The 26,880-nt window shown below is 28.4% G+C and overlaps 1 protein-coding gene across 1 annotated transcript in view; it reads right to left on the bottom strand.

Moving 5' to 3' along the window:
• Positions 1–4,538: 4,538 nt before the first annotated feature.
• LOC105850724 (snurportin-1) overlaps positions 4,539–26,880 on the bottom strand; it is a 38,126-nt gene continuing 15,784 nt past the window's right edge. The window contains exons 8-10 of the mRNA XM_065816590.1: positions 16,090–16,170; positions 15,596–15,676; positions 4,539–5,100 (exon numbers count right to left, since the gene is read on the bottom strand). Coding sequence (XP_065672662.1) covers positions 4,849–5,100; positions 15,596–15,676; positions 16,090–16,170 — 414 coding nt within the window. The 3' untranslated portion in view covers positions 4,539–4,848. The remainder of the gene's footprint in view (positions 5,101–15,595; positions 15,677–16,089; positions 16,171–26,880) is intronic.

Raw genomic sequence — 26,880 nt, 5'->3', positions numbered from 1 at the left:
CCTTTAAACTCAACATTATAAGTAACATTGATTTTTTTTAAGGTTAAGTTTTTTTAACTTCTATAACAACGCCTTTAGCATTAACTATTTTATGTCTTTTTAGTTAACTATTCTATATTTAATACCTAATTGATTTTGCAATCTTTATTTTGATTTATTGAACCTTTATTTTGATTTATTAACTTTTGCAACATATATTATTAACATGTTTTTTTACAGAAATCTTTTTTTCGATCTTACACAAAACTGAAAAATTTAACTGAAAATTTGAAATTTTCAAAGTGTGTTTTTTAACAACTATATGAAGGACTGTAGCAGAATTACATATAACTCATGATAACAGTTTAAGTTTTGAACAGTTATCTTAAAGAAAAATAGGTTTTCTTTTTGCTTAAACCGCCATTTTTGATTGGAAACTTTTTATCCAAAGTTTTTGCTGATGCAGCAAAAAAAAAATTATTCCTTTAAATTTCTAAAGTGTATTTCTAGTAAAAATAATAATTATTCTTTCCATTTGCAAATGTTTGGAAACAGTAATAAATTGTAAGTTATTTTTATTTATTGGTTTTCCCATATGTTTAGTAATTATTTGAGCAATATTTCTAGTTTTTGATTTATTTTCATATTAAAATAAAAAAGTATTACTTACTATATTGCATTTTTAAAATAGAATATTAATTTTAATTCAAAAATAACCATCAATTCGTAATTTATTTTCAAAAAGAAAACAAATCGGAAGATTTTCCTATTTAAACCCACCACATACCCCTAAATAAAATGTCACCTTATGGAGGCTATGAAATGATTAGGAGACTATGTGTTTTTTTAATTTATATATTTGGATAATTATTAAAAATTGCTTAAACTTAAACCAAGAATTCAGTTTTTTTTTTGTTTTTTTTTTTTACATCTTTGCTTCCAACAAGGCTGCAAGCAACCACTATAAGAGTTGGAAGTTACTGGAAGAGAAAAGTTATTGGAATACATATGTTTTTTTTAAACTTTTAAAGTTAACTTAAGATATTATTTGTTGTGATTTATAAAATTACATTTATTTATTTCATACAAGACTTCTTGATCCTTTTAATGCTAAACAAATATGCTGACCCCTAAGGAACTTCATCAAATTAGATACAAAATAAAATTTTAAGTCAATTTGTAAAGATGATTTTATTTCAAAGGTATTTGCTGAAATTGATGAAAGCACTAAAAGAGGTAATGAGTTTTTTTTATAACAAAAGGTTTTTCAAGGTGTGAGCTTTTGAGTTTTTTCAAAGTTTGTTTATCAGGGTCAATTTTTAGAGTTAAGGGATGAGAGAGACTGATATTTTAAAAAGTTTCAGTTTGTCTCATCCCTAAACTACTGATTTTTTTTCTGCAATAGTGGAGACTGCTGATATTTGTTTTTAAAAAACATCAGTAGTCTTCATTATTAGAGAAAAAATGATTCACTATTGAAAAAAATCTAATTAAATCAAATCTAATTAAATTGTATGGTTTTTATTGTTGTTTTGTAATTTATTTATTTTTTTACTATTTCAGATACTAATATGAATGAAGTTATCGTTTTATTGCCACGGTTGTTCAAAAAGTCTGTTCAAAAAGTCTGTTCAAATTTTAGTTACATTTGACAACACTCTGAGGTGGAATACGCAAACAATTGCAATGTCTCAAGTTCAGAGACTGACATCGAAATTTTATATTATTGTATTGGACGGACAAATAAGATTTGAACATCATAGTGAACTGCATTCGAGGCTTATTTGCAACGAATCGTTATTTACCAATAAGTTTAATATTAATATTTAATTTGGGTTGTTTTCAAAAAGTTGTTCAGAAATTTGTATAATGAACATCAATTTTGGCAGTTAGATACCGAACTTGTGACTATATATATATTCTGACTTATTCAATCAGAATCTTAGTCCATCAAAGTACTCTAAAGTGTGTGCCTTTCTTATTTAATTTACATGTAGTTGAGGTCTAAAAAAAATCATATTTAAATCTGCCATGTGAAAGACTTGTCCACATTTCAGGTTGATACCTCATTCTCTTCTTTAAATAAAATAGCAAAAAAACCATGATCTAAAAAGAGTTTTTATTTCAAAACAAGTCAGCATAAATAAGAAAATTGGTACCTGAATATCTAAAGAACTGTAAGGAGTTGGAGGCTCTAACTTAATACTTTTCTAGTTTTTGTAAACCCTATAACATATATAACCATGCTAACATTGCTACCAGGAGATAATGTATGTATGTATGCATGCATGCAGGCATGCATGTATGTATGTATGAATGTATGTATATATACGTATGTATGTATGCATGCATGTATGTATGTATGTATGTATGTATGTATGTATGTATTTATGTATATATGTATTTATGTATGTATGTATGTATGTATGCATGTATGTATGTATGTATGTATTTATGTATGTATGTATTTATGTATGTATGTATGTATGTATGTATGTATGTATGTATGTATGTATGTGAATGAAACTAATAAATGGGGATTAATTGTAATATGTTTTTACAAATTGTAATTACAAATTGTAAAATGTGATAAATTGTAATTGAATAAATGGGGAATGAAAGTCTAATATTCTGAATGATTCTTTCATAAACTTTAACGTTCAAAAAATTTTTAAAAGGTTCTTTTTAGGATTCTTGGAAGAACCTTATAGGGTACTTTATCTGAACCCTCAAGAAATCTCAGGTTCTTCAAAAAACTATTTAGGGTTCTTTAAAAAACTTTACCGTGAGGCTCTTCCACCGAACCCTCCCAAAGCACAGTGGGACAAAATCAAGTTTTTTGTGCCAAAATTATTTTCGTAGTTTTTTTTTTAAATAGCTATATTTATATATAAAATACATAAATAAAGTAATAAACATGTAATTATATTATATAAAAAAAAATATATTTAAAAAGTTTAATTTTGGTGAAAAATACGAAATATTTTTAATGGACAAGACTTATCAGTGTACAAGATTTATCAATGTAAACATTAAAAATATTACTTTTCAATGCATGTATTTGTCATAAAATAACTTTTTTAGATTTATATTTACAAAATTTATACATTATAACAGTAATGAAAGATTTTGTATTCTTTGTGTACAAACATCTTTTTTACATGTTCAGTATTTCTCATCAACTGACCATTAACCGAAGACCAATGTTTTGTTATAACTTTTTTTATTGCAAAAAGTTGCAAAATATTTATGATGCATGGCTATTTACATACATTTAGCATGAGATTACATAATAGCATGAGATTACATAAGCAAATGTTTGGATGATATTGGAGGATGGTTTATCTGATACCTAATAGCAAAGGTAGTACCTAGTAGCAAAAAATATCTGTTTTTGATGCATAAAAACTTATAATTACACTTACGTTAAATAGTTTTTTGTCTGAGCGAAAAAAACATTGTTAATTAAAATAATATATTTTAAAATGAAAATCAATTAAGTTAATTTAAAACAATAGTAGCGTAAGAAAGTTGATAAACAAAAAATGCAAAACAGCGTTTTGGAACACATGTCAAATTAACGTGTAAATAACCGCATACAATAACGCTTAAATTAATATTGTTTTTTCAACTAGATATTTCCTCTAATCAACATGTCTTCACCATTATGACAAATTTTCATTGTGCAATGCCGACATTAAATTTTAGGTATTTTGGCACACTCTGTCCAACTGTGCAAAGGGTTCTTTGATGAACCTTTACGGTTCATCAAAGAACCCTTTGGAAGGGTTCGGTGATCCCACAGCACCAACGTCAAGAGCCCTCTAAGGTTCTTCGAAGAACCATTCGGCTTTAGAGTGTACAGGCCACATTTTAAATATGTAGCTAGTAAGTTGTGAGCATTTAAAATATTAAATGCATCATTGATATTAGAAACTTTGACTGATTGTGCAACTTTTAAAAATGTTTTAATTCACTTCTAACATTTTTGTTTTAGTGATGAATAAAAATGGTAGGTTTCAATCCTAAAGAAAAAAAACAACTGTGAAATCAAGTTTGATTTGAAAAAATTAGTTGATATTTAATTTTAATACATTAAATAATATTAATATATTACCATATTAAAAAATTTAGATATTTAATTAAAGTCGAGTAGTTTATTTAACAAACCTCTTATTGCTTCGAGTTTAATATAAAGTTCAGTCTATATAATCAATTCACGATCATTGTGCCTTACATGTCCTGAGATATAAATAACACATTAAAAAGAATCTAAAAAAATGTTTTTCCTGCAGCATATTTAGTACTCATCTGCTAACGATGACGTCGTTTAATTTTAGATTCATTGCTAAATACTTGTAAAATCAATAAAGATATTTTAGGATTGAATAATTTTTTGAAGACGTCTTTATTGTTTTGTTCGATACCTTATATTATAAGAAATATTATATTTGAACGTTTTTGGTTATAATTTATCTAACTGGCTGAGGTAAATTAAGATCACCGAACCACGGAAGATATTTTTGAAGTATACCTTTAAATCGAAAAAAAACAACAAATAATAAATTTATAAAATTTTAAAAGTTAAAAAGATCAAATAAATTATAACAAAAAAATATGATACAGCTCAAATATTAAAATGTTACCTTAAAAATATGTGTGATTTGTAATAAAACAAGTGTTAGTACCTGGTATTAAAAATTTCAGGTAACTATAACTACTAACTACTTTCTGTAGCTTGACGACGTCTACAAAAATAAGCAACTTGATTCTGATTAAGACATCTTTTTTAGTTGCATTCTATTGTATACCTGACGTATAAGCATATCGTACATGACGTTGTACTTCAAAATATAAACCTCCGTATAATTATTTTATTGAAATGTCAGAATTTAGTGACTTAGAAACGACAAGAGATGTATCTTTTGTGGTTTTTTGTAACTTTTTATTGGCTTCCATTAAAACATCGCGGTTAAATTCAACGGGGGCATCATTAGTATTAATAACAGGTACTTCAATACCCAAAATATCAGGTATCATATATGGTTTTAGCCAACCAACTAAAGGATTTCTACCAGGTCTATATTGGGATAATCGATGATAAAATAGCACGCCATCTATCTGCAATATAAAACAATTGTTTCAAAATTTATGATTTATATTGGTATAATTTATGATTTATATCGTTATAATATTAGTAAAACAATTAAAAAAACAAGAAATAAAAAAAGATTTGTGTTGTTGCTTGTTTTATAGTGAAGAGATTACATAACCTTTAAACAATGTTACAACATGTATATAAACAAATAAATTATTAATTTATTTGTTTATATACATGTTGTTTATATGGATTTTTTGATGTTACAGATATAACATTTTCAGGGATTGTGTAAAATATAAACTCAAGTATGTTCATACTTATGTCAAATGAAAATGTTTTGCAAAAAAAAGCGGTGGTTGGAGTCTGGGAACAAAACTGCCCCCAAAAAGTTCCCTCTCCCTACCCCTAACAAGAGGGCAATGAGTTTATAAAAGGTAATTTTAGCATAGTATACTAACTTTACTATCAACAACAAGTTTTAAGTTTCATTTAATAATCTTTTAATGTTCAAAAGTTATTATGACCATGTAAAAACCGCGCCCTCCGCAAAATGAGGAGCTGTAAATTTTACATTGTCATAACTTTTGAACACTAAAAGATTTTAAAATAAAATTTAAAAAGTGTCTAAAAATTTCAGGTAAGTCTAACATGCTAAAAATATTATTTTATTAACTTGATGCCCTCAAGTTAAGGGTAGGGGGAGCAGACATTTTAGGACAGTTTTGTTCCCAGGCTTCAATCATTGTAAATTTTTGCAAAACACTCATTTTTGACATATACAAGAACATACTTAAACTTGCAGTTTACACATTGCCTGAAAAAGTCATATCTGAAACATCAAAAAATCCTGCTTACACTACTGCGGTGAAAGCTACATATTGTAACTTTGTAGATAAACAAATTAAAACAACCTAAAATCAATACTTATATTTTGTTGATTATGCATATTTAGGCATTATAGGCATTTTGTTGATTAAGCATATTTAGGGGTAGCTCAAAGACTTAGAAATCTGAAAATAATATCCAAAAACGTTGAAAACAAGATACATTACATAATCCAAAACCGCAACAATTAATGTCACTGAAACTTGCAGCTGCATTTGACCGAATAAAAATGGCAACTTTTACTATTGCTGCAACTGCCAAGAGTTTAGGACATAATGTTGAAGATTTATCCATTTAGTCGTTTAGTACTATTCGAAGAGCCAGAATTAAAAACAGAAAAGAAGCAGCTGCTCATATAAAAACGGATTTTAATCCTGATATACCGCTAGTTGTACATTGGGACAGCAAATTACTACCAGACATTACAAGTTCGATTTCAGAAAAAGTCGATCGTTTAGCAACTTTGGTAACGGGAGAAAATACGGAAAAGTTACTTGGAGTTCCCAAACTTGTGACTGGAACAGGTGAAGCAATGGAGGATGCCACTGTTTCTAGCTTAACAGAATGGGGAGTAGAAAAAGAAATTGTTGGAATGTGCTTCGACACTACATTGAGTAACACCGGCTGTCATTCCGGAGCGTGCACATCAATCGAAAAATTATTAGAGAAAAATCTATTGCACTTAGCATGCCGTCATCATATGCATGAAATTATTGTGTCAGATGAATTCAAGTGTCTTTTTGGCCCATCTAGTGGACCAGATATTTTTTTATTTAAACAGTTCAAAGACAACTGGAACTATATTGATCAAAGTGAATTTGAATGTCTTGATGAAAACTTGTTCAGTGGTCCAAACAATATTTATTTAAATGATCTCAAAGATGCTGCTGTTAGTTTCGCAAAAAATTGTTTACAAACTGTTAGCCAACTAAGAGATGATTATAGGGAACTTTTGGAACTGACAATAATGTTTCTTGGCGATATCCCTCCTAAAGGACAACATTTCAATGTGCCAGGTACATTTCACCACGCACAGTGGATGGCTAAGGTCATCTACTGTATAAAAATGATCATCTTCTGATAGCAATTCAAGGTTACTACAAAAGAAGAGAAATCCCTGTTGGAGTTCAATCTGTTTTTAACTCTTCTGTACATGTCTGCATGGTTTTCTAGTCCATTTGCTTCCGAAGCACCTGCTAATGATTTGAAATTAATGAAGAAATTTGAACTGTACAAAATAATTAACAAAAAAGTTAGTGAGAAGGCAACAGCTGCATTAAAACGCCATTTATGATACTTGAGCAAAGAACTCATTGGATTGAGTTTCTTTTGTAATTTATCACATGAAACAAAACAAAAATGATTGAAAGATTGAATAACAAACCACAAGAAGACAACCTGAAAAGATTGGGAAATGTTAATGACATTCATTTGAAGTTGATTGAAGATTTTGTAACCTCAAAAACATTGACATTCTTTCGACTTTTGGGAATTGATGAACAGGCTTTGCTTGACATTAATCCAGTTAGCTGGAACACAGATGACATTTACAAAAAGGCTAAAGACAGAGTGAATTTCAGAGACAATTTCTTCTGCACTTTGTGCAACAACACAGAGAACAATTCAAAACGGCCAAAAAATCGTTGCATTTTGAGGGACATCAGGAGAGTACTTCAATGAATTGACTTTCTCGGATATGTTTTAGTCATAGACTTTCAGTACTGTTATTAATTTCAAATATGTTAATAATTATATGATTAAATTAGTTTGATTAACATGTATTGTTAATACAAAATATGTGGCCTAGCAGTTATATGATTTTTTCAAAAAAAGTTCACGAAACTAGTTTTCGTGTAAAATTTCAAACCTATTGAGCTACCTCTAAATATCATTTTAAAAAGCTGAAAATTTTTATTTAATTTTTTTGTTATTTGTAACAATACTAGAAGGTGAGACTTTCATTTTTTGAAATTTTATCTTTATGCATCACCCTAATGTATATATATATATATATATATATATATATATATATATATATATATATATATATATATATATATATACTTTTTATATATTTGGCCTAAAAACACTCCCTGCTACACTAAACAGGCATTCACAGGTTGCACTCGCAGGCAATGCAGTATTTAATTCTATAAAGATGATCTTCAGGGGCTTAGAGTTATAAAGGTCATCAAATGTGTTTACATTATTTGTATACATTAACAAAATGTTTTTCACTTTCAATTGCAGAATATTCACAATGCAAAGGCATTGTGATTATCCTGCAATTGAAAGTGAAAAACTCATCATCAGATGTTGTTGCTTCTTTCACAGAACTTGAATTGATAGCATCACCATAGGTTTCCATTAGTTGGACCGTTTATTTTAAAAGTGATGTAAGTCCATTTTATCTGCTTTCGAGATATCTAAATTTTAGCATTTTAGCCAATCAAAAAATATGCATAAATTGTACTATGTTTGGCAATGTCTCTACGAATTTAGAAATGTGTAATTTGATTACATAAATGACTTGCATGTGAATTTAATTAGAAATAACATATTCTTTCCTCCCCTATAAATTTCAGGGTCGTAAATGTCGTAAATGGACTTACACACACACACACACACACACACACACACACACACACCACTTTCAAAATTATTGAATTGTAAAAATAAATTTCAATAATCAAAAATTAATTTTCACTTGAGATTTTTGAAATACATTTTTTGTTCTGATTTTCTTTATAAAAAAAATAATAACAAGAAATAAATAAAAAATAATAAGAAATAAAATAGTGTCTTTTTAATTCTTAACATTAAACAAGCTTAACATTAGTTACTGGTTTTTATGTAGGCTCATTATGTGGAAGTGTTTTGAAATATTTATGATGCACAGGAGGTATATATGGCAATAATTGCATCATATCCTTATATTTTTCGTGTGTAATGGGTCTGGCATTTATATACAAAGACTTTAACGCAATTCTTTCAAATTTTAGTGGTCTCCCTCAAACGGTTGATGATAAGTCTAAAGTCTTAAATTCCGTATCCTCCATCGATGTTTTATGTGAAACAGTATATGGTGCACTTTTACAAAACCTCAGCCAACATATTTTCAGCCAGTTTACCTTTTCTCCTTCAGTATTTTTTTTTTCTTTTTTGAATTGCATTTTCTAGATACTTTGTTGAAATAAAATTCTCACATTTCATTTTGTACAAATTAAACTTATTATTTTGTCGACATTGATTTATAATCTCATAATAATCCTCAGGAGTGTACAAGAAATTCTTTTTTCGTAATACCATTTCTATAACACCAAAATCTGCATTGTTTGGTAAATATGAATGCCCGGAAAGCAAAAATTTATGGTCGATGATTTCAATGTTATTTTCCGAGGACTGGACAACTCTTAACCACATCAATGCCATTTGAATATTTCGATTTTGCCCAGTGCACAAATCACTGTGAGCTATAACATGATTTTGGGTCGTTACATTTTCTAAATGTCTCAGGCAACAAGATACAATTTCCTGCGATCTCTAAGAAACAGTAATTTCATCCCACACATACATAAAAACTTTACCATCATAAGAATTATGGAATCCCTTGTTTAAAGCATACATATTCCGCTTATAATATGCGATCGAAATGGATAATTTTGGATATGGTAAGGCTTTTTGTAAATCAAGAGAAAAGACAAAATACCTTTCTGGATTTTCTGTTGCTAGAATTTTATCTTCTTGTAAAGCTTTTCTTGCTAATTCGGCATTTTTTAAGTGAATATCATGTCTTTGTACAAGAGTCCCCTTTTCTTCGTCACTGTTTGTTGTCTGAATTTTCATGTTAAAGAAATCACATCTTTCACACATGTCTTTGTGTGGTTGATGAAAATAACTTAAAATCTCTTTTAAAGATTTTCCTGTATGTCCATTCATTAACTGCAATTGCATTAATTTCCACACCTTTTTCTAAGTATAACTTAAACATTTTGTTTATGTTCAATTCAGAGTTCAAATACTTTTGTTCTGGATTTTGGGATCCAGTGTAATGACTCTCAAAAGCCGGAAAACTTTTATATGTGTTCTTAACGAATTTTATTGCAAGTTCATTTGTTCTCCTGCATGAACCATCCATTCTCCCACGCATGTCTTTAGGAATATTTTTTGCTTTTAAGATGCGATCAATCCATCCCGTAGATATATTAAAAGTATTTATAAAAAATTTCTTACATACTAAAATGTTTTCAAGAGGAGTGCTCAAGTGAAATTTATACACATTAGTCCTCAAAGTTCCCGCATAATTTCTTGGCCTTCTTCTTTTTACAGGATAACTATGAACACTTTCATAGAGAAATAAGTTTTGTTTATCAAAGTCGCTCATATTCCAAAATTGTTAAAAAATAATTTTACGTTCTGCTTCATTAATACGTTCTGCACATTTTTTCAAACAGTTACAATTTTAATTTTCAAATTTTTTTTCTGGAATAATTTTACCATTTTTTGTACAATATTCTTGTCCGGAATTTCGCTTAATTTTACTTATTCTTTGGGCATATTGTCCTTTATTTTCTTTTGCAGAATCGAAGTTTTGGCTATATGAAACATTACCTCATCTGATGTACATTTTAGCTCTATAATTCTTCTTCTTTTTGTAATTTTCTTTAAACATGTGTTTTTATTAGTGGAATTATCCTCATCCTCCGATTGTAAGACTCTTCTTTTGTTTACATTCATGGGCTTTATTTCTGTGTCGATTTTATTGTCTATTTTACAATAGAATAAAATAAATATCTTAAACTATAGTAAAATAATGATTTATTATTACTTCCTACCTGTATCACTATCTGATGTTAGCATGAAACTATCCATTTTTTATAGAATAAAAGTAAATAATTGTAAAAAATATATTAAATTTAAATATCGGGACTATACTTCGATACTGTCAAACTAATACTGATAACAATGCATTTTAGACAAACATTTTGCTCATTTGCAATTACGCAAATTCTCGGGACATGTTAAAACATGCAATATTAAGCACTTCTGTGGCTAACGGTTTTTTCATTCCATCCTATCTGTCAAACTACGCTTTTGCGCAATTTGACGGACAAACTTTTTATAAGTGCCTAATGAGTAATTCTAAAGAAAATGGACTTACACCATTTTCATAATCAATTGTTATGCATTTTCATTTATTAATAAATTTTAAATTGATCAAAGCATATGGATATGTTTAAATACTAACTGTAAATTGTTTATAAATAAAAAGTGCACACTAAGTTAAATGTAAGTGATTTCTAACTTTTTTTTGAAAAATGGACTTACACCATTTTCAAAATAAATGGTCCAGTTGTTGTTATTTGTTTTCTTGAAAATCCAGACTTTCTTTTTATGTTCATCGCCATTTAAACATGCCATTTTAAATTTTGAGTGAATAACTGCTGCAGCTATTAATTCTCGGCTCATCATGTAATGACTGAATCTGTCAATTGCAGAATCAACAGTAGTAACTAATGGTCTGCAACAGTGAATCGAACTGTGATGAAGGAAGGATTGCATTTTCTTTTTCAGTACTGTTAAAGTGGGCAATAAGTAACCCGATTATACTTTTGTCTCAGGCTACAGAATATCCAAGGCTTGAGAAAGTGGCCTCATAACAGTGACATATTCTGTAATAAATGTAAGTTCTGCTCAGCAAAACTGTGGGACACAGTTTTGCTGAGCAGAACAAACAACATTTATAGCATCAACCCCTTTTTTTTCGTTATAAGTTTGTTTATGCATTCCATTGCAACAACTGACTAACACTCAATAATAGTTCCTTTTGTCTTATCCAAAAAAAAATTTTGTAACATCATTAGTATTTTAATGCAAATCAGGAGTTTCAAATGTATCTTTGAGTTTTTAAATAAGATTATCTGGTTTTAGATATAAGATTGTCTGGTTCTAAAGTCTTTTTTTGTGTCACAAAAATAGACTTTTGAACCAGACAATCTTATACCTAACAAGTGAACAATTTTCATCTCTGATACATGGTGTCTACAAGCTAGAAATAAAGGATAGATATCTAGATCGCTTCACACCTTTATACTGATCCTTACCAGAGCAAAATACAAAACACACCAAATAGATAAATCTCATCATCAATATTTAAACCGCAGGAGATATATCACTGACAAATGTTGCAAAAGCAACACTATCACTATAAATATCTTTAGGAATTGTGCATGTAATTGATATTACAAAATTTCTTTCCCTACTCAGTGTAGTTAAGGCGATTTTAAAATATTACAGTTAAAAATTTTCATTATCGGTTGAACACGCTGAAATTCAGCACCTTTTAATCGTTAATTACTCAAAAACTACTTGACAAATTTTTTTTATTTTTTTGCACACGGAAGCTAATGTGTTGTTTTTGATTGTAATGGTAATAAGTATTAGTCGTCATTACTATCAGATTAAAATGAGTAAACAAATATTAAATTGAAATTTTTTTTAAAAATTTTGCTTCAAAATCTTTCATTGTTACAAATTAACATTTTAAAATTGACCGGTGTTTCTCAATTATCAGTTGGATTTATTTTGCGACATAATAAACAGACACAATCTATTGAAAGAGAAGCTGGAAGTGGGAAAAAAAAAGGGATTTAAAGGTAAATATAAAGCAAAACCAATCATTCACTCCATAAAAGCAAATCCATGTAAGTCGCAGGGAGATCTTGTGAGAAAATTTAAATGCAGCCAAGCTTTGATAGGAAAAGTACTTAGATATCAAGAATATAAAGCATATCATAAAAAGAAAACTTTAAAACGATCCATTGATGGAGAAATTAAAGCAATTCATTATTCAAAAAAGTTGCATAAACTTATTAACCGAAAAAAACTTGTGCAGACTTTTTACAATTGCCAGGGCAGCAATATTTTTATCAGTCGAAAGGTAGATATGTTGCCAATAAATTCAATTATATTCAAACTGAAAAATTTGCTCCCAAGTTCCTTATATGGCAAGCAATCTGCTCCTAAGGTTTAAAAAGTACACCATACATTACTCATAAAACTTTGAACACAGATTTATAAATAAAAAGAATGCTTAAAAAAACGCCTTTTGCCATTCATTAAAAAGCATGAAATGCCCACAATATTTTGGCCTGATTTGGCTACACTACACTACACTGATTTGGCTACACTACACTACACTGGCTAAACTACAATTCTTTACTCCAAAAAGTCTCTAGTATGGTATAAACAAAACAGCGTCGAATTTGAAGCAAATCCTCCACATTGTCCTGAGCAGCAAGTTATTGAAAATTATTGGTCAATTATAAAAGAAATCCCATTGAAAAGCAAGAAATAAGCTACAAATAAAAATGATTTTAAGAAAAAATGGACAGCCGCTTCAAAAGCAAGAACCAGCAGGTGATGTCAAGTACTTGCAAAGATATTTGGTTTCTATCTAAGGGTCCAATAAAAATGTAAAGAATTATTGAAATAAATAAATAATTCAGCTTCATTGTGTCAAAAAATTACAAAAATCTGTTAAGTAGTTTTCACATAATTAACAATTAAAGGGTGCTGAATTTCATCGCGTTTAACCGATAAATGATCAGGTCTGTGAATTATGATCTATCTATGAATTTGCCTACAACATAAAGTAAAAATGTTTATAGCAAAAAAACCCAGACTGGAGATTTTTTTTTTTAACTCGAATAAGATTTTAAATAAATACATTTTTTAGGTGAAATGAACATAATAGTTTAATAATATGATCTGTTCAGATCGCTTATTGGCAATTTTTCTTAATATATAATTAAATTTTAAAAAATTGCTGTTTCTTGATCGGAATTCTAATATTTTTTGTAAAAATCAACAGAAATGTTGTGTTTTGACAATTATATTTAGTTAATATGTACTAGAACAGAGTAGCTAGGATATATAGTAGTTCAAAACACTTTTTCAAAAAATTTTAATTAAATTTAAGTTAATGCTGTTGAGAAGAATTGATCTAAAGACTCCAAGATGGTGCTCTTTAGATTCATAAAAAAAATCATAGCATTTAAAGCTCTTGTTCCGACATAAAATGCTGACAAATCATGCTAATTCCAAATGAACGAATTTGAATAATTTATAAATTGCCTTAACTAAACGGAATAGGTTTAAAGTTTGAATCATTTGATGTTTCACTTTCATCTAAACTTATTTCCTGTTCTAAATTTGCTTTAACATTCAGAGTATTGTGTTTTCTTCAAAAAGTTTTTTTTTTCAAGTACTCAATCTAGACATTATAATAATTTCAGACATTCTAATAAGCTTTTTTATAAGCTCTCATGACATTCTATTTTTTATCCTCAGTTCCAAAAATAAACTTTTTATGGATTTCTTGATCATTCAAAAACTTCAAATCTTCAACTTTGTCTATACCTAATCTTTTCTTGTTCATCATTATGGTGTCTCTAAGATTTGACCAATCTAGAACACTTTTTTCAACTTCTGTAAAAAATTACTGTCTTTTTAAAATCTGAAACTAATCTTCTCTTTTCATGTTTTTTTTAATTTATTATTTTTCAATTGTAATATTCTTTTTCCAGATTACCTAGATGCTTTCTAAGGTTTTTGTCAGAAACTATTGAAAAACTAGCTTTATGCTAGATTTAGAAAAACTAGCTTTATGCTAGACGTTACATACATTATTATTTACATATTTATTTAATAAATATAAAATTTTTTTAAAAAAGTGATGATAGTGATGAAACTATACCATTACCATTTGATATATAAAGTACATATGTATGCCAATAAAATTTACAAAAAATTTATTTGAGTATCAGGTAGTTTTTCACTTGATTTAAATAAAAAAGTACCTGATAATGTTGGTTTAGCTTCCCTAGAAAAAAAACGTCTTTTTTTGACCTAAAATCTTTTTCTTTATCACTGTTTTTAATTTTCAGTTTATAATAAACCTGCATAAATGTTTAAAAAATACATATACTTCAAAAAAAGAATTTTTTGTGTTTGTAAATCGTTATTTAAAATTAAATGGGCTCTGGGGAAGACACAAAAGTGTCCAATCAGGCTAATAATTCTTCTTTAATACCAATGTCCCACATTTTAAGGGATAGTGTGTAAGTGTGTATTCAAACTTAAAAATTTTTTAAAAGAAAGTAACCTAACATACATAACATATATACATATATTTATATATGTGTGTGTATATATGCAAGTATGATTAAGTTTGATTTTATATATATATATGTGTGTATATATTTATGCAACAATGATATATCATACTTAGTATGACTGCAATGCATTAGTCAATGCTATGCATCTACTAATAAACAGTAAATGTATTTGTAAGTAAAATTGAAATGTAATATTTTCAAGATTTACAAGTTAAAGCAAATTAGTTACAAAATTAAAACAAATTTAATCTCACAGTACTAAAATTTCGGAACAAGCTAACAACTCCATTGCACATTATTAAAATAAAATAAAGAGATGATGTACAACTTCTTTTATTAAATAAAAATATTACTACTAGTGAATAATTTTTTTAAATTAATATTTTTTTTAACAATATTAATAATGATTTTTAATACAAAGTGAACTAAACGGTCTAACAAAAAGTCTAACCTGAAAATCATGAGGTTTCGCAAGTATGTTAAAAATACTTGTTTCAGAACATGAAACATGCGGACAGGGAAGAAACTTAAACTAAACAATAAAGATCATATTAACAGACAAACATAAAAACTTAAAAAAAAACAACGAATCTTTTTAACGTCATCTTATACTGTAAATTAAGGTTAACATGAAATCTCACAATCTGTCACAAAACATGAAAATGACAATCTCAAACTGAAAAATCTATTTGTGGGGCTTCAGTTCATACATCAAATAATGGTTAGGTATCGGACAGGTAATATCTATGTAAGCAGACTATCATATTTTCTTTCTTTTTGAAAACTTTTAAAACTTCTTCATTTTCATATATATCTAGTTTTTTTTTTATACTGCTCCACAAATGGTTATTTCAGTACGACAGGAGCTTCAGGCTTAAAATCAAAATTTTAAAAAGTAAAAGTAATGCAAAATATGCATTAATATCATATATTAAATCAACTCACTGGATTTGCTTCTGTATTCTGATTCAAATCTTCAGAATCTTCAAGCAACATGGTAGTTATCCAGAATAGACGAAAGTCTTTCTAAATTAAATATGTACTTTCAAAAAGTTTATCAACATTAATGACTGCATTCTTAGAATCCCCTGAACATTTATAATTCTAAAATCCCAGTAATATTATTTTTTCAAATTTATACATGTATACAACTTTGTTTATATTATAAACAAAATTGTGTAAATGGAATAGCTAACTTAACTTTTATTGCTTTTAAAAAACTATTGTAAATGATCAACAGAAAATAAAGTTATATAAATCAAACTAAATTAGCTAATAGGATTTATGATGCTAAAAAGTTATTTATGTGTATACATTTCAAAAATTCACAAGAATTAAATTTTTCAAAAGCTCACAATTCAATAAGTTACTTGAATTATTAGCAGGGGTTAGTTTTATTACTCTTTAACATGTATAAAACTCGGAGAAAAAATAAAGAGATAAGTGACAGAATATTAGTACTGAAACTGCTGAATGCTAACAGAAAATTGTTTTAAATAATTAAAAAAACTCAAAGATCTTTATTTACACAGTGACATTGTGGCTATAGATGGATAACCAATCATATTTTCTCAATACAAATCAACCAAAAATCGAAGATAAACTTTCTGACAATGATTTGTTTGAAGAAAAGGAAATTGAGGAAGATTGACTAGACTACAATCGTAAAAATATAAGACCTCAAAGTAAAATAACTAAAATTCATTATAAGCAATTTAAAAGGTATGCAAAGTGATAATAATGTTCAGACAATTGATAAAATCAATATCTTCTGAAACAAATTTCAATTTTGGAATTTTGAATGTTCTGAGAGCATGTTGGTCAGATCTGGGTTAGTTGACCAAAACCATATTTACTTTTATGATAGTGATAATGTAACACACTTTTACACATTGTATCATTTTTGAAATATTTTTGTTTTTAAATTTGCTGTATTGAATTTCTTTAATAATATTGTTAGTAAATCTTTTAAATGATAAAATTAGTAATTACGCAAAGTGTTCTGAAAATAATTTAATGAGCGGGATTCTTACAAGAATAAATTTATCTTTTACTTTAATTCCAGAAACACATGCTTCTGTTACTAACTTTACACAACACTCTACTGGAATGGCTGGAATGCACCTGGAAAGGATATTTTGGATATTTGTGGTGTAGATATAATAGCCACATTACAATTTCAGCTGAATAGTTGGAAAGAATCGAAGGTTCAGAAATTTTTTTTTCTTGCCAATTCATTAAATCGATATACTCTTCTGCAAGTTTAACTTTGGAAGTTTGAATTTTCTGAGACCATGTTGCTCAGATCTAACTTTAAAAATGTGTCTAGTACCAAGCTCCCCATTGTATTTCCACTAGTTCGAAAAACATACACAAAAGAATATTTTCCGGATGTGCAAAATACTTCAGTATTAGTGTAACACCTAATATTTTCTTATAAACTTTTGGTGTTTAAAAGAAAAGCCCATACAACATTGTCATAAGGCATTGAAATGAAAAACTGGGTCAATACTGCTTTTAGGTCATAAGAAAAATAGCAAGAAATGTGAATTGTTTGCCAAATGTGATGGGGCATACATATACCCTAAGCCTGACCTTGATGCTGACCTAATCCAAACCCTCAGTCGATGTAGTAGCACTCCGTTGCCAGTCAGGCTACTTGATAGTCGATGTATGTACTCATTGCTCTATATAAAAGTTGCTTACGAGGACATTTTTTTTTAAAAAAAAGATGCTGACGGGGACACAAAAATGTCCCTGATAATGCTAATGTCCATGTAAATATTGTTTTTTTTGTAAAATCTGTCCCCGTAAGTGGTACTATAGACTATAGGTGTGTGTGTATATATATATATATATATATATATATATATATATATCAGATTTGGTCGGGAAAGGCGTGCGATCGCACTCTGATCTTGACCACGCATACAATATTTAGTTGCGAAAACTTGCCCACGGCTTCATAGATGTTTTGAGATCATTTCAAAAAATAATCAAGCGCAAAAAAGTTCAACTGGACCGATGAGAGACAATTACAAAAATTAAAAGCTGCCTGATTAAATTGTTATAAAATAAGTTTAGAATAATTAATAAACTTTGTCTTTTATAATTAAGCGACACTCTTTTATATAAAGTAAAAACTTACTATTAATAATTGTTTAATAAAGAAACAATTGTTATTCAATTTATCAAAGAGTTTAATATAATTTCTTTTATTTGAGTACTTCTGATTTATTTCAACAAGATTCTAATAAACAAAAGTTTGTTGATTTATTTAATAAATAAAAAAGTCAATCTTTTTTTAACCATTTCGCGCTTTGCGTAGTTGGCCTGAGTTTTGTTTTTACAAATTACATACAATTCTTTGTAGTACGACGAAAAAAAGAAACAATTAAATCATTCAGTTACTATGACATCTTCATAGATGTTTTGAGAACATTCAAGTATGTTTCCGTGTTTTTCCACATAACAATAAGTTTTAAAAATACACGCAAAAAAATTAAATTCATAACTTTAATCTTTACTAACTAAATGATTTTATATTGGCGAATGCTTTAAAAAGATTCGCTAATATAAATTTGTTTTATTTTAATACGTTGACTTATTGTTGGAGACACACACACACAGATATTTAAAAGATTTAATAAAATGGCAGCGTATAAACTTTTTAGTAACATACTTTGATCTATATTATTAAAAAGTTTTATATATACAGCATATAATATATACATATATTAGCTTATACACTGCCTTTTTATTAAATTCAACTTATTTATGCAATCGTATAACAAGAATATGACAATCAAAGATATCATATATATAATACTATATATATTTTCATCCTTTAGGACTCTTTAGTAATGTACATAAATATAAAATTATGTGGGATAAATATTATATAATAAACTGTTTATCTGTCCGATCCAGATATAGAACTTATATCTTCATTGGTGCAGCTTTCTTCGCTACTAAAATCAGTGGCAATACTAGCATTAGCTGAATCAAGGCAAAAAACTCTTCGCTTATCTAAGAAAATATCCACAGCGCGACTTAAAATATCATCGCATTCTTGTTGAGTGAAATTCGTGTCATTCCCTGCTATGATTATTGAGTCTTCCATTGTTGAGTGGTTCATCTTTAAACGCCTATCAGTCAAAATCACAGTCAAAATACTGAAAACGCGTTCGACAGCTGAATTAGAACCAGCAATACACATCAGAAGTTCAACTAAAAGACTCAAGTTTGGCAACTTAATTTTATGATAAAGAAAAATATTCTGCCATATTTGCAATGGTGTGAGTGCAATGGTGTACTGCGCATTTATTACTAGTTTTGCAGCTCTCCGTTCTGAAAGAACCATTTTAAAATCCATTCCTAATTTTTCTAGAGGGTAAAAAAATTCGTTTAGTAATAAAGAAATGCTGGCATCACCATACATGCTGTCTGCTGTCCATACTTGCGGATCTAACCAATCCATTGATTTGAATATGGGATTTAACAGCGAACTAAATCTACCATTTATCAATGGCAGAATGATTTCAATTGCTAATTTTCTTACTTTAATGGCAGAATGAATACATTCAAAGTTAAGATTAGCCATATTGTTGAGTTCAATCTCAACAAACTCTGGGTTTGATTTTTTCAATTCGTTACCTTCTTTGAAATACGAAGAAACAAGATTGGTTGAACCATCTTTTTTATTGATTATAAACTTGAGTAAATATGAATCAATAATATTATCAATATCTTTATGGCTTAATTCCGCTAAGCTAGCCTTTGTTATATCCACCGCTGGTTATAACTCATTCACCATTAACATTTGTTTTTCAAAAACCAATGATAATGGTGATAACTTTTCTAAGATGTCCAAATAACTACAAACCATACATAATAGTCTGTAGTCATGCAACCATTTGGACAATCCAGAAAGTTTAGCACGCATATCTGCTTTAGTGTCGCGATCAGCAAGAGCATTATCGAAACCCACAATAAGCGAAGGCCAATTATGTAAAAGTTTTGTAAAGCCGCGTCTCCTGTGACTTATAAAGCGCGTTCCAAATATTTTAGGCAAGGTGTAATATGCAATGTTCAAAGCCTCAGCAACTTTTTTAACTGCGCATTTTAGTTTTCCAGAATTGCGAAATAAATTAAATATGGAAATGTAAAAACGTTCACACTCTTTATACTGGGAAATATCTTTCACAGCATCTTTTATTGCTAATTCTAAACAATGGTTTACGCAGTGAATTTTTATCAGCCACATTCTATCTTTTTTTAATTGTGTTAACACGCCATTATAAATTCCAAAATTAACGCAAGCTCCGTCGGCCGTAGCGCTTACAAGTTTGTATTTGTAAGCTGATCCAGTTAAAGGAACATTACCGGTTTCAATAAAAATGCTATCAATAGCCTTTTTAATGGTATTGGCACTCATACCACCCAAACTGTTCATATCAAGTAAAGAAACTACAAAACAGGCAGGGGTCCCCTCGCATTCAATGCGCACAAGAATCAACTCTTTTTCATCCTTTGTTTTTCTAGCCTGAGAACCATCAGAAAGAATGAAGAAAAAGTTTGTTTCATTGACAATTTAAGCAACTTTTTCTTTAATGGCACTGGCAATGCATGAGATATATTCACGTGCTAAAAAAGAAATTAAAAACAATAAAAAAAAAAAATAATAATATAACTAATATTTTTCAAATTAAAAAATCAAATGGATAAATCAAAAGGATAATACCATTCCGATGTAAAATCTTGAAAAAAAAACTAAACTTTCATTATAATAGTAACGTAACTTTAATATGATTTTTTCATTTGAATTGTTTTATCAAATTACGAAAAAGAAACTGAACCTAAAAATCAATAACCTGCTTTATTGTTGTCTTTTCCTTCTAAAAAGAGTACACCATTAAGTCTTTGGCATTTGATCAGTGTCTTGAAATGGCTATGTGGCATGCTCGGTTTTAGAGCCATTTCATAGGCTGTTCATCTTTAATAACGCTTCGCGTTTGTCTTGTGTAATAGGTAACAAGTTTTGTTACCTATTACACAAGACAAGCAACACAACTACTTCCAGGATCTTCTGAGTTACCATTATCAATCAGCACCGCTAATCTATGGCTTTGCCCTCTAAGATGGCGATCAACCTTTATTATTATCAAAGAAAAAATCACGGTCCAAATTAAGCAATTCTCTAAAAAATTTATTCACTTAGTAATATAGTAAATTATAAGATAACTACAGTTATAAGTTATATAATGGTAGAAAAATTATGTTTAAATTAATTCCTGGAGTCACAAATTAAAACAAGCTAATTATTTTAATTTTACTTGATACTTTGTCACCACACAAGTTCCCTCCATAAACGCTGTCAAAGAATTATTTGATACTCCTTTAACTAAAGCATCCGTTAAAATTTCAGTTTTGTTCCTAGCACAAATCTTACACCATATTTTGACAACTAAGCCATTTTCTTCCGTGTATCCAATAACTGATTCTTTCCCCCACAAAAGAAAAGCTTTTAAGTTCTTAGATATCGGTTTACTTTTTCTTGCTTCAGATGTCATTCTTACAAATTTGTTATACTTAAACTTAAATTTACTTATCTCTGTTTTAAATACTTATTAAAATAAAAAATAAAAAAAAAGCCCACTCACTATTCATAATCAGTGGTAAAGCAGTTCCGCTTCCTCCTCGTAATTTATTTTTACCTTTTGAGTTTAATCATAAAAAAATGCTTTCATATAGTTTGACGTATTTAAAATTTGGTTTTGGTTAGTAAAATAAAAAAATAAAAATATAATTCATTTGGAATGTAATTTGTTTGGATACTGATCATTATAGACCGCTAATTCAGGGGTCTAGCACATTGCGGAATTGTTTTTAACATTTTGAAAGATACTGCTAAAAACAACGTTCTAACATTGTCATAACTGAATGATTTAATTGTTTCTTTTGTTCGTCGTACTACAAAGAATTGTATGTAATTTGTAAAAACAAAACTCAGGCCAACTACGCAAAGCGCGAAATGGTTAAAAAAAGATTGACTTTTTTATTTATTAAATAAATCAACAAACTTTTGTTTATTAGAATCTTGTTGAAATGAATTAGAAGTACTCAAATAAAAGAAATTATATTAAACTCTTTGATAAATTGAATAACAATTGTTTCTTTATTAAACAATTATTAATAGTAAGTTTTTACTTTATATAAAAGAGTGTCGCTTAATTATAAAAGACAAAGTTTATTAATTATTCTAAACTTATTTTATAACAATTTAATCAGGCAGCTTTTAATTTTTGTAATTGTCTCTTATCGGTCCAGTTGAACTTTTTTGCAGTTGATTTTTTTTTTGAAATGTTCTCAAAACATCTATGAAGCCGTGGGCAAGTTTTCGCAACTAAATATTGTATGCGTGGTCAAGATCAGAGTGCGATCGCACGCCTTTCCTGACCAAGCCTGATATATATATATATATATATATATATATATATATATATATATATATATATATATATATATATATGTATATATATATATATATATATATATATAGATATAGATATAGATATATATGTATATATATATATATATATAGATAAATAGTATAATCAAGCCTTCCCAGGAAGCGCATGCGGTCGCACGCCTTGTTTGTCCATGTTTAAAGTAATTTTTTTAGACTAACTGACCACAGCAGTAAACATCTTTTCATCAGATCTTTATCATCATTTGTAACTTAAAAAGCATTTCAATAAATCGTGGCAAAAGGCTATACTTATTTACTAAGAAAAAAAAAATAATTCTTAAATAAGAAAACAAAATTGTAACAAAATATCCAAGTTAAATTAAATAAACTAGAAAATTTATTAGTTAAAAAAAGTAAATCAAAAAAAAAATTTTTTATAAAGTTTATATACAATTTTTTGACTCTTTTTTTTTTAGAGTTGTTGTTGAAAAAAAATCTTTTATAACAATTTAAAAACAATTGAAAGTTTTGATATGCAATTTATTCACGATTTTTATCAATCTATATAATTAAAAAACTAATTTGCTATGTACGCTAGAACTATAAGAAATTTTTGTTAATTTTTTTTCTTACGTTTATTCGTTTTTATGTCTTTTCGGTTTTAAAAAAGATTTTGCTATAATTGATGCTTTTTCTCAATACTTATATAATAGGAAAATAAGAAAATAAATTGTTATTTATTTGTAAAAAATATTATTTGATTAACCCTTTACAGGCCAAATTATGACAAATTAATGTATAAAATATTATTTTTTGTTATACTAACAACTTAAGTTCACAAAATAAGTTGTTGAAAAAAAAAATTCAAAATTTTGTAATTTTGGTCAAATTTGGGTTTGATGCCATATGGCATCATTGGTCAATAAAGATAATATCTGAAAACAAAGTTATAAAACATTTTTATTGAAATATATATAAACAGCAAAGGCAAAAAACTTTTTGTTCAAAAAGCATGTTTATTCTAATATATGTAAGCACTAAATACAGTTTTACTCAATTATGGAAGTCTACATAGCAGTTGCGATTGGCTAACAAGCAAAGGAAAACATTACATTTTGCACACATCATTCTGCTATAACTCTGACACAGCCTGCATCTTTTTTTATCTTTTTGTGGTTTTGGCCAGTGTCCTATATGATCATACCTAATATCATTATTAGGGATTGGTATGACTGGTTTCTTTCTATTCCTTTGTTGAACTTGCTTGATACCGCTAAGTTTAGCTGGTCTTCCCCTACCCTGGATTGCTTTTGATTTATTCGCTTGGATAAGAGCATTTGAAATATCTACTGTAAATTCTGCTAATGCTTGGTGTTTGTTGATTGGAAGACCTAATTGCTGATAATGCCGTTTATATAAGATCCAGGCATTCACTTTGGCCACATCTACAAAATGCCAGAACACTTTGATGTACCATCGTCGTGTTTTTACTTCTGTGCGGTACAAGGCAATTAGCATATCTGCTAGATCTACACCTCCCATGCATTTATTGTATGCTGCCACTATATATGGGCAAGCAACGTTTTTTTTTTCTTCTGTTTTGCTGCACCAGCGGTATATGGTACTCAAAGGTGCTATGCCAAAACAGTTGGATACTAAATGAACAATACTGTTATCTAACCATTTTACAACAATTAGTGCAGAATTTTTATCAATACGATAATCAAGTGAACCTCTATCTTTTTTCTTGAGTTCTTTTGATGGTATTACTGGGCACCAATGTAAACGATTTGGTCTGATTGTGCCTGCAGCTTTTATTCCAATACCTTTAAGGTATTGGATCAAATCAAGGGTGGAAAACCAATTATCAAAGAAAACAACTTTGTCTTCATGTTTAGGTAACTCCATGCACAAATACGCCACTGATTGAGCACTTACAGATAAATGACTATACTCTGCTGGTATTGTACTTTCCTTTCCAGCATAAAGGTAAAAATCATACATCATTCCAGACCGTCCAGCTCTGACCATGTTTTTAAAACCCCATTTACATGGTTTTTTAGGATTATATTGTCGTATCTTTGAGTATTTAGTTTTTGAAGGTATTATTTGTTCATCAATAGCATGGAAATGTTCAGGTTCTAAACTAATGCATTGTTTTCGGATCAACTCAATGACAGGTGCAATTTTAAATAACTTTCCACTATCTTCTGAAAAAGTTGTGTTGTCTACAAAGTGTAGATTTTGCCGCAATAGTTTATATCTGTTTCTCGGCATATTGTCAGCAATTAGAGGATATCGAAGAGAAGTGGACCAATAGCTACTGTAGGCAGGTAGTTTAACTAGCCCCATTAACATTTGCATCCCAATTAACATAGAAATTTCATCAAGAGTGGTGTTGATACACTTCCCTGATTTTTGTGTGCTGTACAAGTTTGTGTTTTCAACAATTAACTGCAATAACTCATCGGTAAAGAAATATTTGAAATATTGAAAAGGTGAGCTTATTTTATCTGGTATGTCCTTAAACTGATGTTCACATAAACTGGTATCGATATAATCTGAGTTCAGGTCTTTGTTTACCCATTGGTACTCATGTGTTTTTTTTAAAGCAGCTAGTGGTATATCATCATCATCACCATCATCGTCATCGTCATGATTATCATCAACATCAGCAGCAGCACAATTATCAGTGTTAACATTCTCATTGGCTAAAAACTCATCATCATCTGATAAATCTGATAAATCGGACACATCTCCATTAGTTACAAAATCTATCACATCAGCAACTGAATATTTTTTTCTCTGTGCCATATATATGTTATAGTGTCTATATAATAATTTTTTTAAACCTAAATATATTTATATAATATAGTAATATATATGTATTGTAATAACTTAAAAAAAATATTAACATTTATTAAATGCTCAATTTAAACAAAAAAACATAACTTTAAATGAAACTAATAATTTCTATTATATATATCATAAATACAACTCCTTTTGGCCAATGACGCCATGTGGCATCATTTACTTTTGAAAATTTATAATACACCAAATAATGATCACTTTTTAACTAAAATACCCTCAAATAAATCTTTATTATTTATATTGTTAATATCATTTAGTAAAGTATTTTATAAATGTGTTATCTAAATACAAAATGAAAAAACAAAAAATGAGATATTTGAGTTTTTACATCTTTCTTCTACTACAATAATAAACCTTGTGTTTACTTCTTACAAAGTATGTTATACCATTATGAAAAGTTTTAGCGTGTGTACACTTCGGTGTTGAATAACAAACAAAAGCATTCTCCTTCTTATAGGCTTTAGTAAGCTATAGAAGAACTCCTAAAGTCAATGAAGCCTTATGGCATCACTGGCCCATAAAGGGTTAATAAATTTTGTTAATGATGAAATAAGTTAAATAAAAGAATAACTTCTTCAATAAATGTATTCACCGAATTTGATGCATATATGAAATTGTTTCTTTTATATTGCCCAATTTTCAATGTTAATATAAAATACTAGAGATAATGATCAAAATGATTTTTCTTTTTAAAAAAATGTAATTAAAAACTCAAGCAAAAGTTTTAAATAGGCTCCTAAAAATTTCGTCAAGAAAGTTCAATAAATTAAATGCACTTGCCACAAAATTTTGCAGCATCGTTTCATTTTTTTACATTAAAAACTTGTTAAAAAAAAAAAAAAATTTTTCACAAATAAATAGCAATTAGTTTTCTCACTTTTTCACCATTGAAAAAAATTTTTCTGGTGCAATTTATAAAATATTTCCTTTATATACTGACTGAAAAAAGTTGCAAAAAAATTGTAAATCAGAAAATATTTTTATTTTCGTTATATTCTTATCTACTTTTTTCCTCGACTTGTATTAATTTTGGTAGTGGAAAATAACAAACACTCTAAAAATAAGAAAACAAAAACAGTAAATATTTAGGTATATTATTTTTTTGACAACAATTTTCTTTTTTTTATTAATAATTTTTATAACCTTATTTTATTTAGATTTTCTATTTCGTATAGTCTTTGGTTCTTTTCTTCGAGTATTGCTGATTTATTCTTTTGTTTCTTATAGCTTTATTTTGCCGCAAATTCTTAAAACGCTTATTATGTAAAAACGTGGTCAAGTTGTCTAAAAAAATTACTTAAAGCATGGACGTACAAGACGTGCGACCGCACGCGCTTCCTGGAAAGGCTTGTATAATGGTCTAAAGTTTTCAAACATTTATGAACAAACCAAAA

The sequence above is a fragment of the Hydra vulgaris genome, chromosome 13, assembly GCF_038396675.1.
Source record: "Hydra vulgaris chromosome 13, alternate assembly HydraT2T_AEP".
Classification (NCBI taxonomy): Eukaryota; Metazoa; Cnidaria; class Hydrozoa; order Anthoathecata; family Hydridae; genus Hydra; species Hydra vulgaris.
The sequence above is the reverse complement of the archived record's forward strand: the minus strand, read 5'-3'. Positions and strand labels throughout refer to the sequence as shown.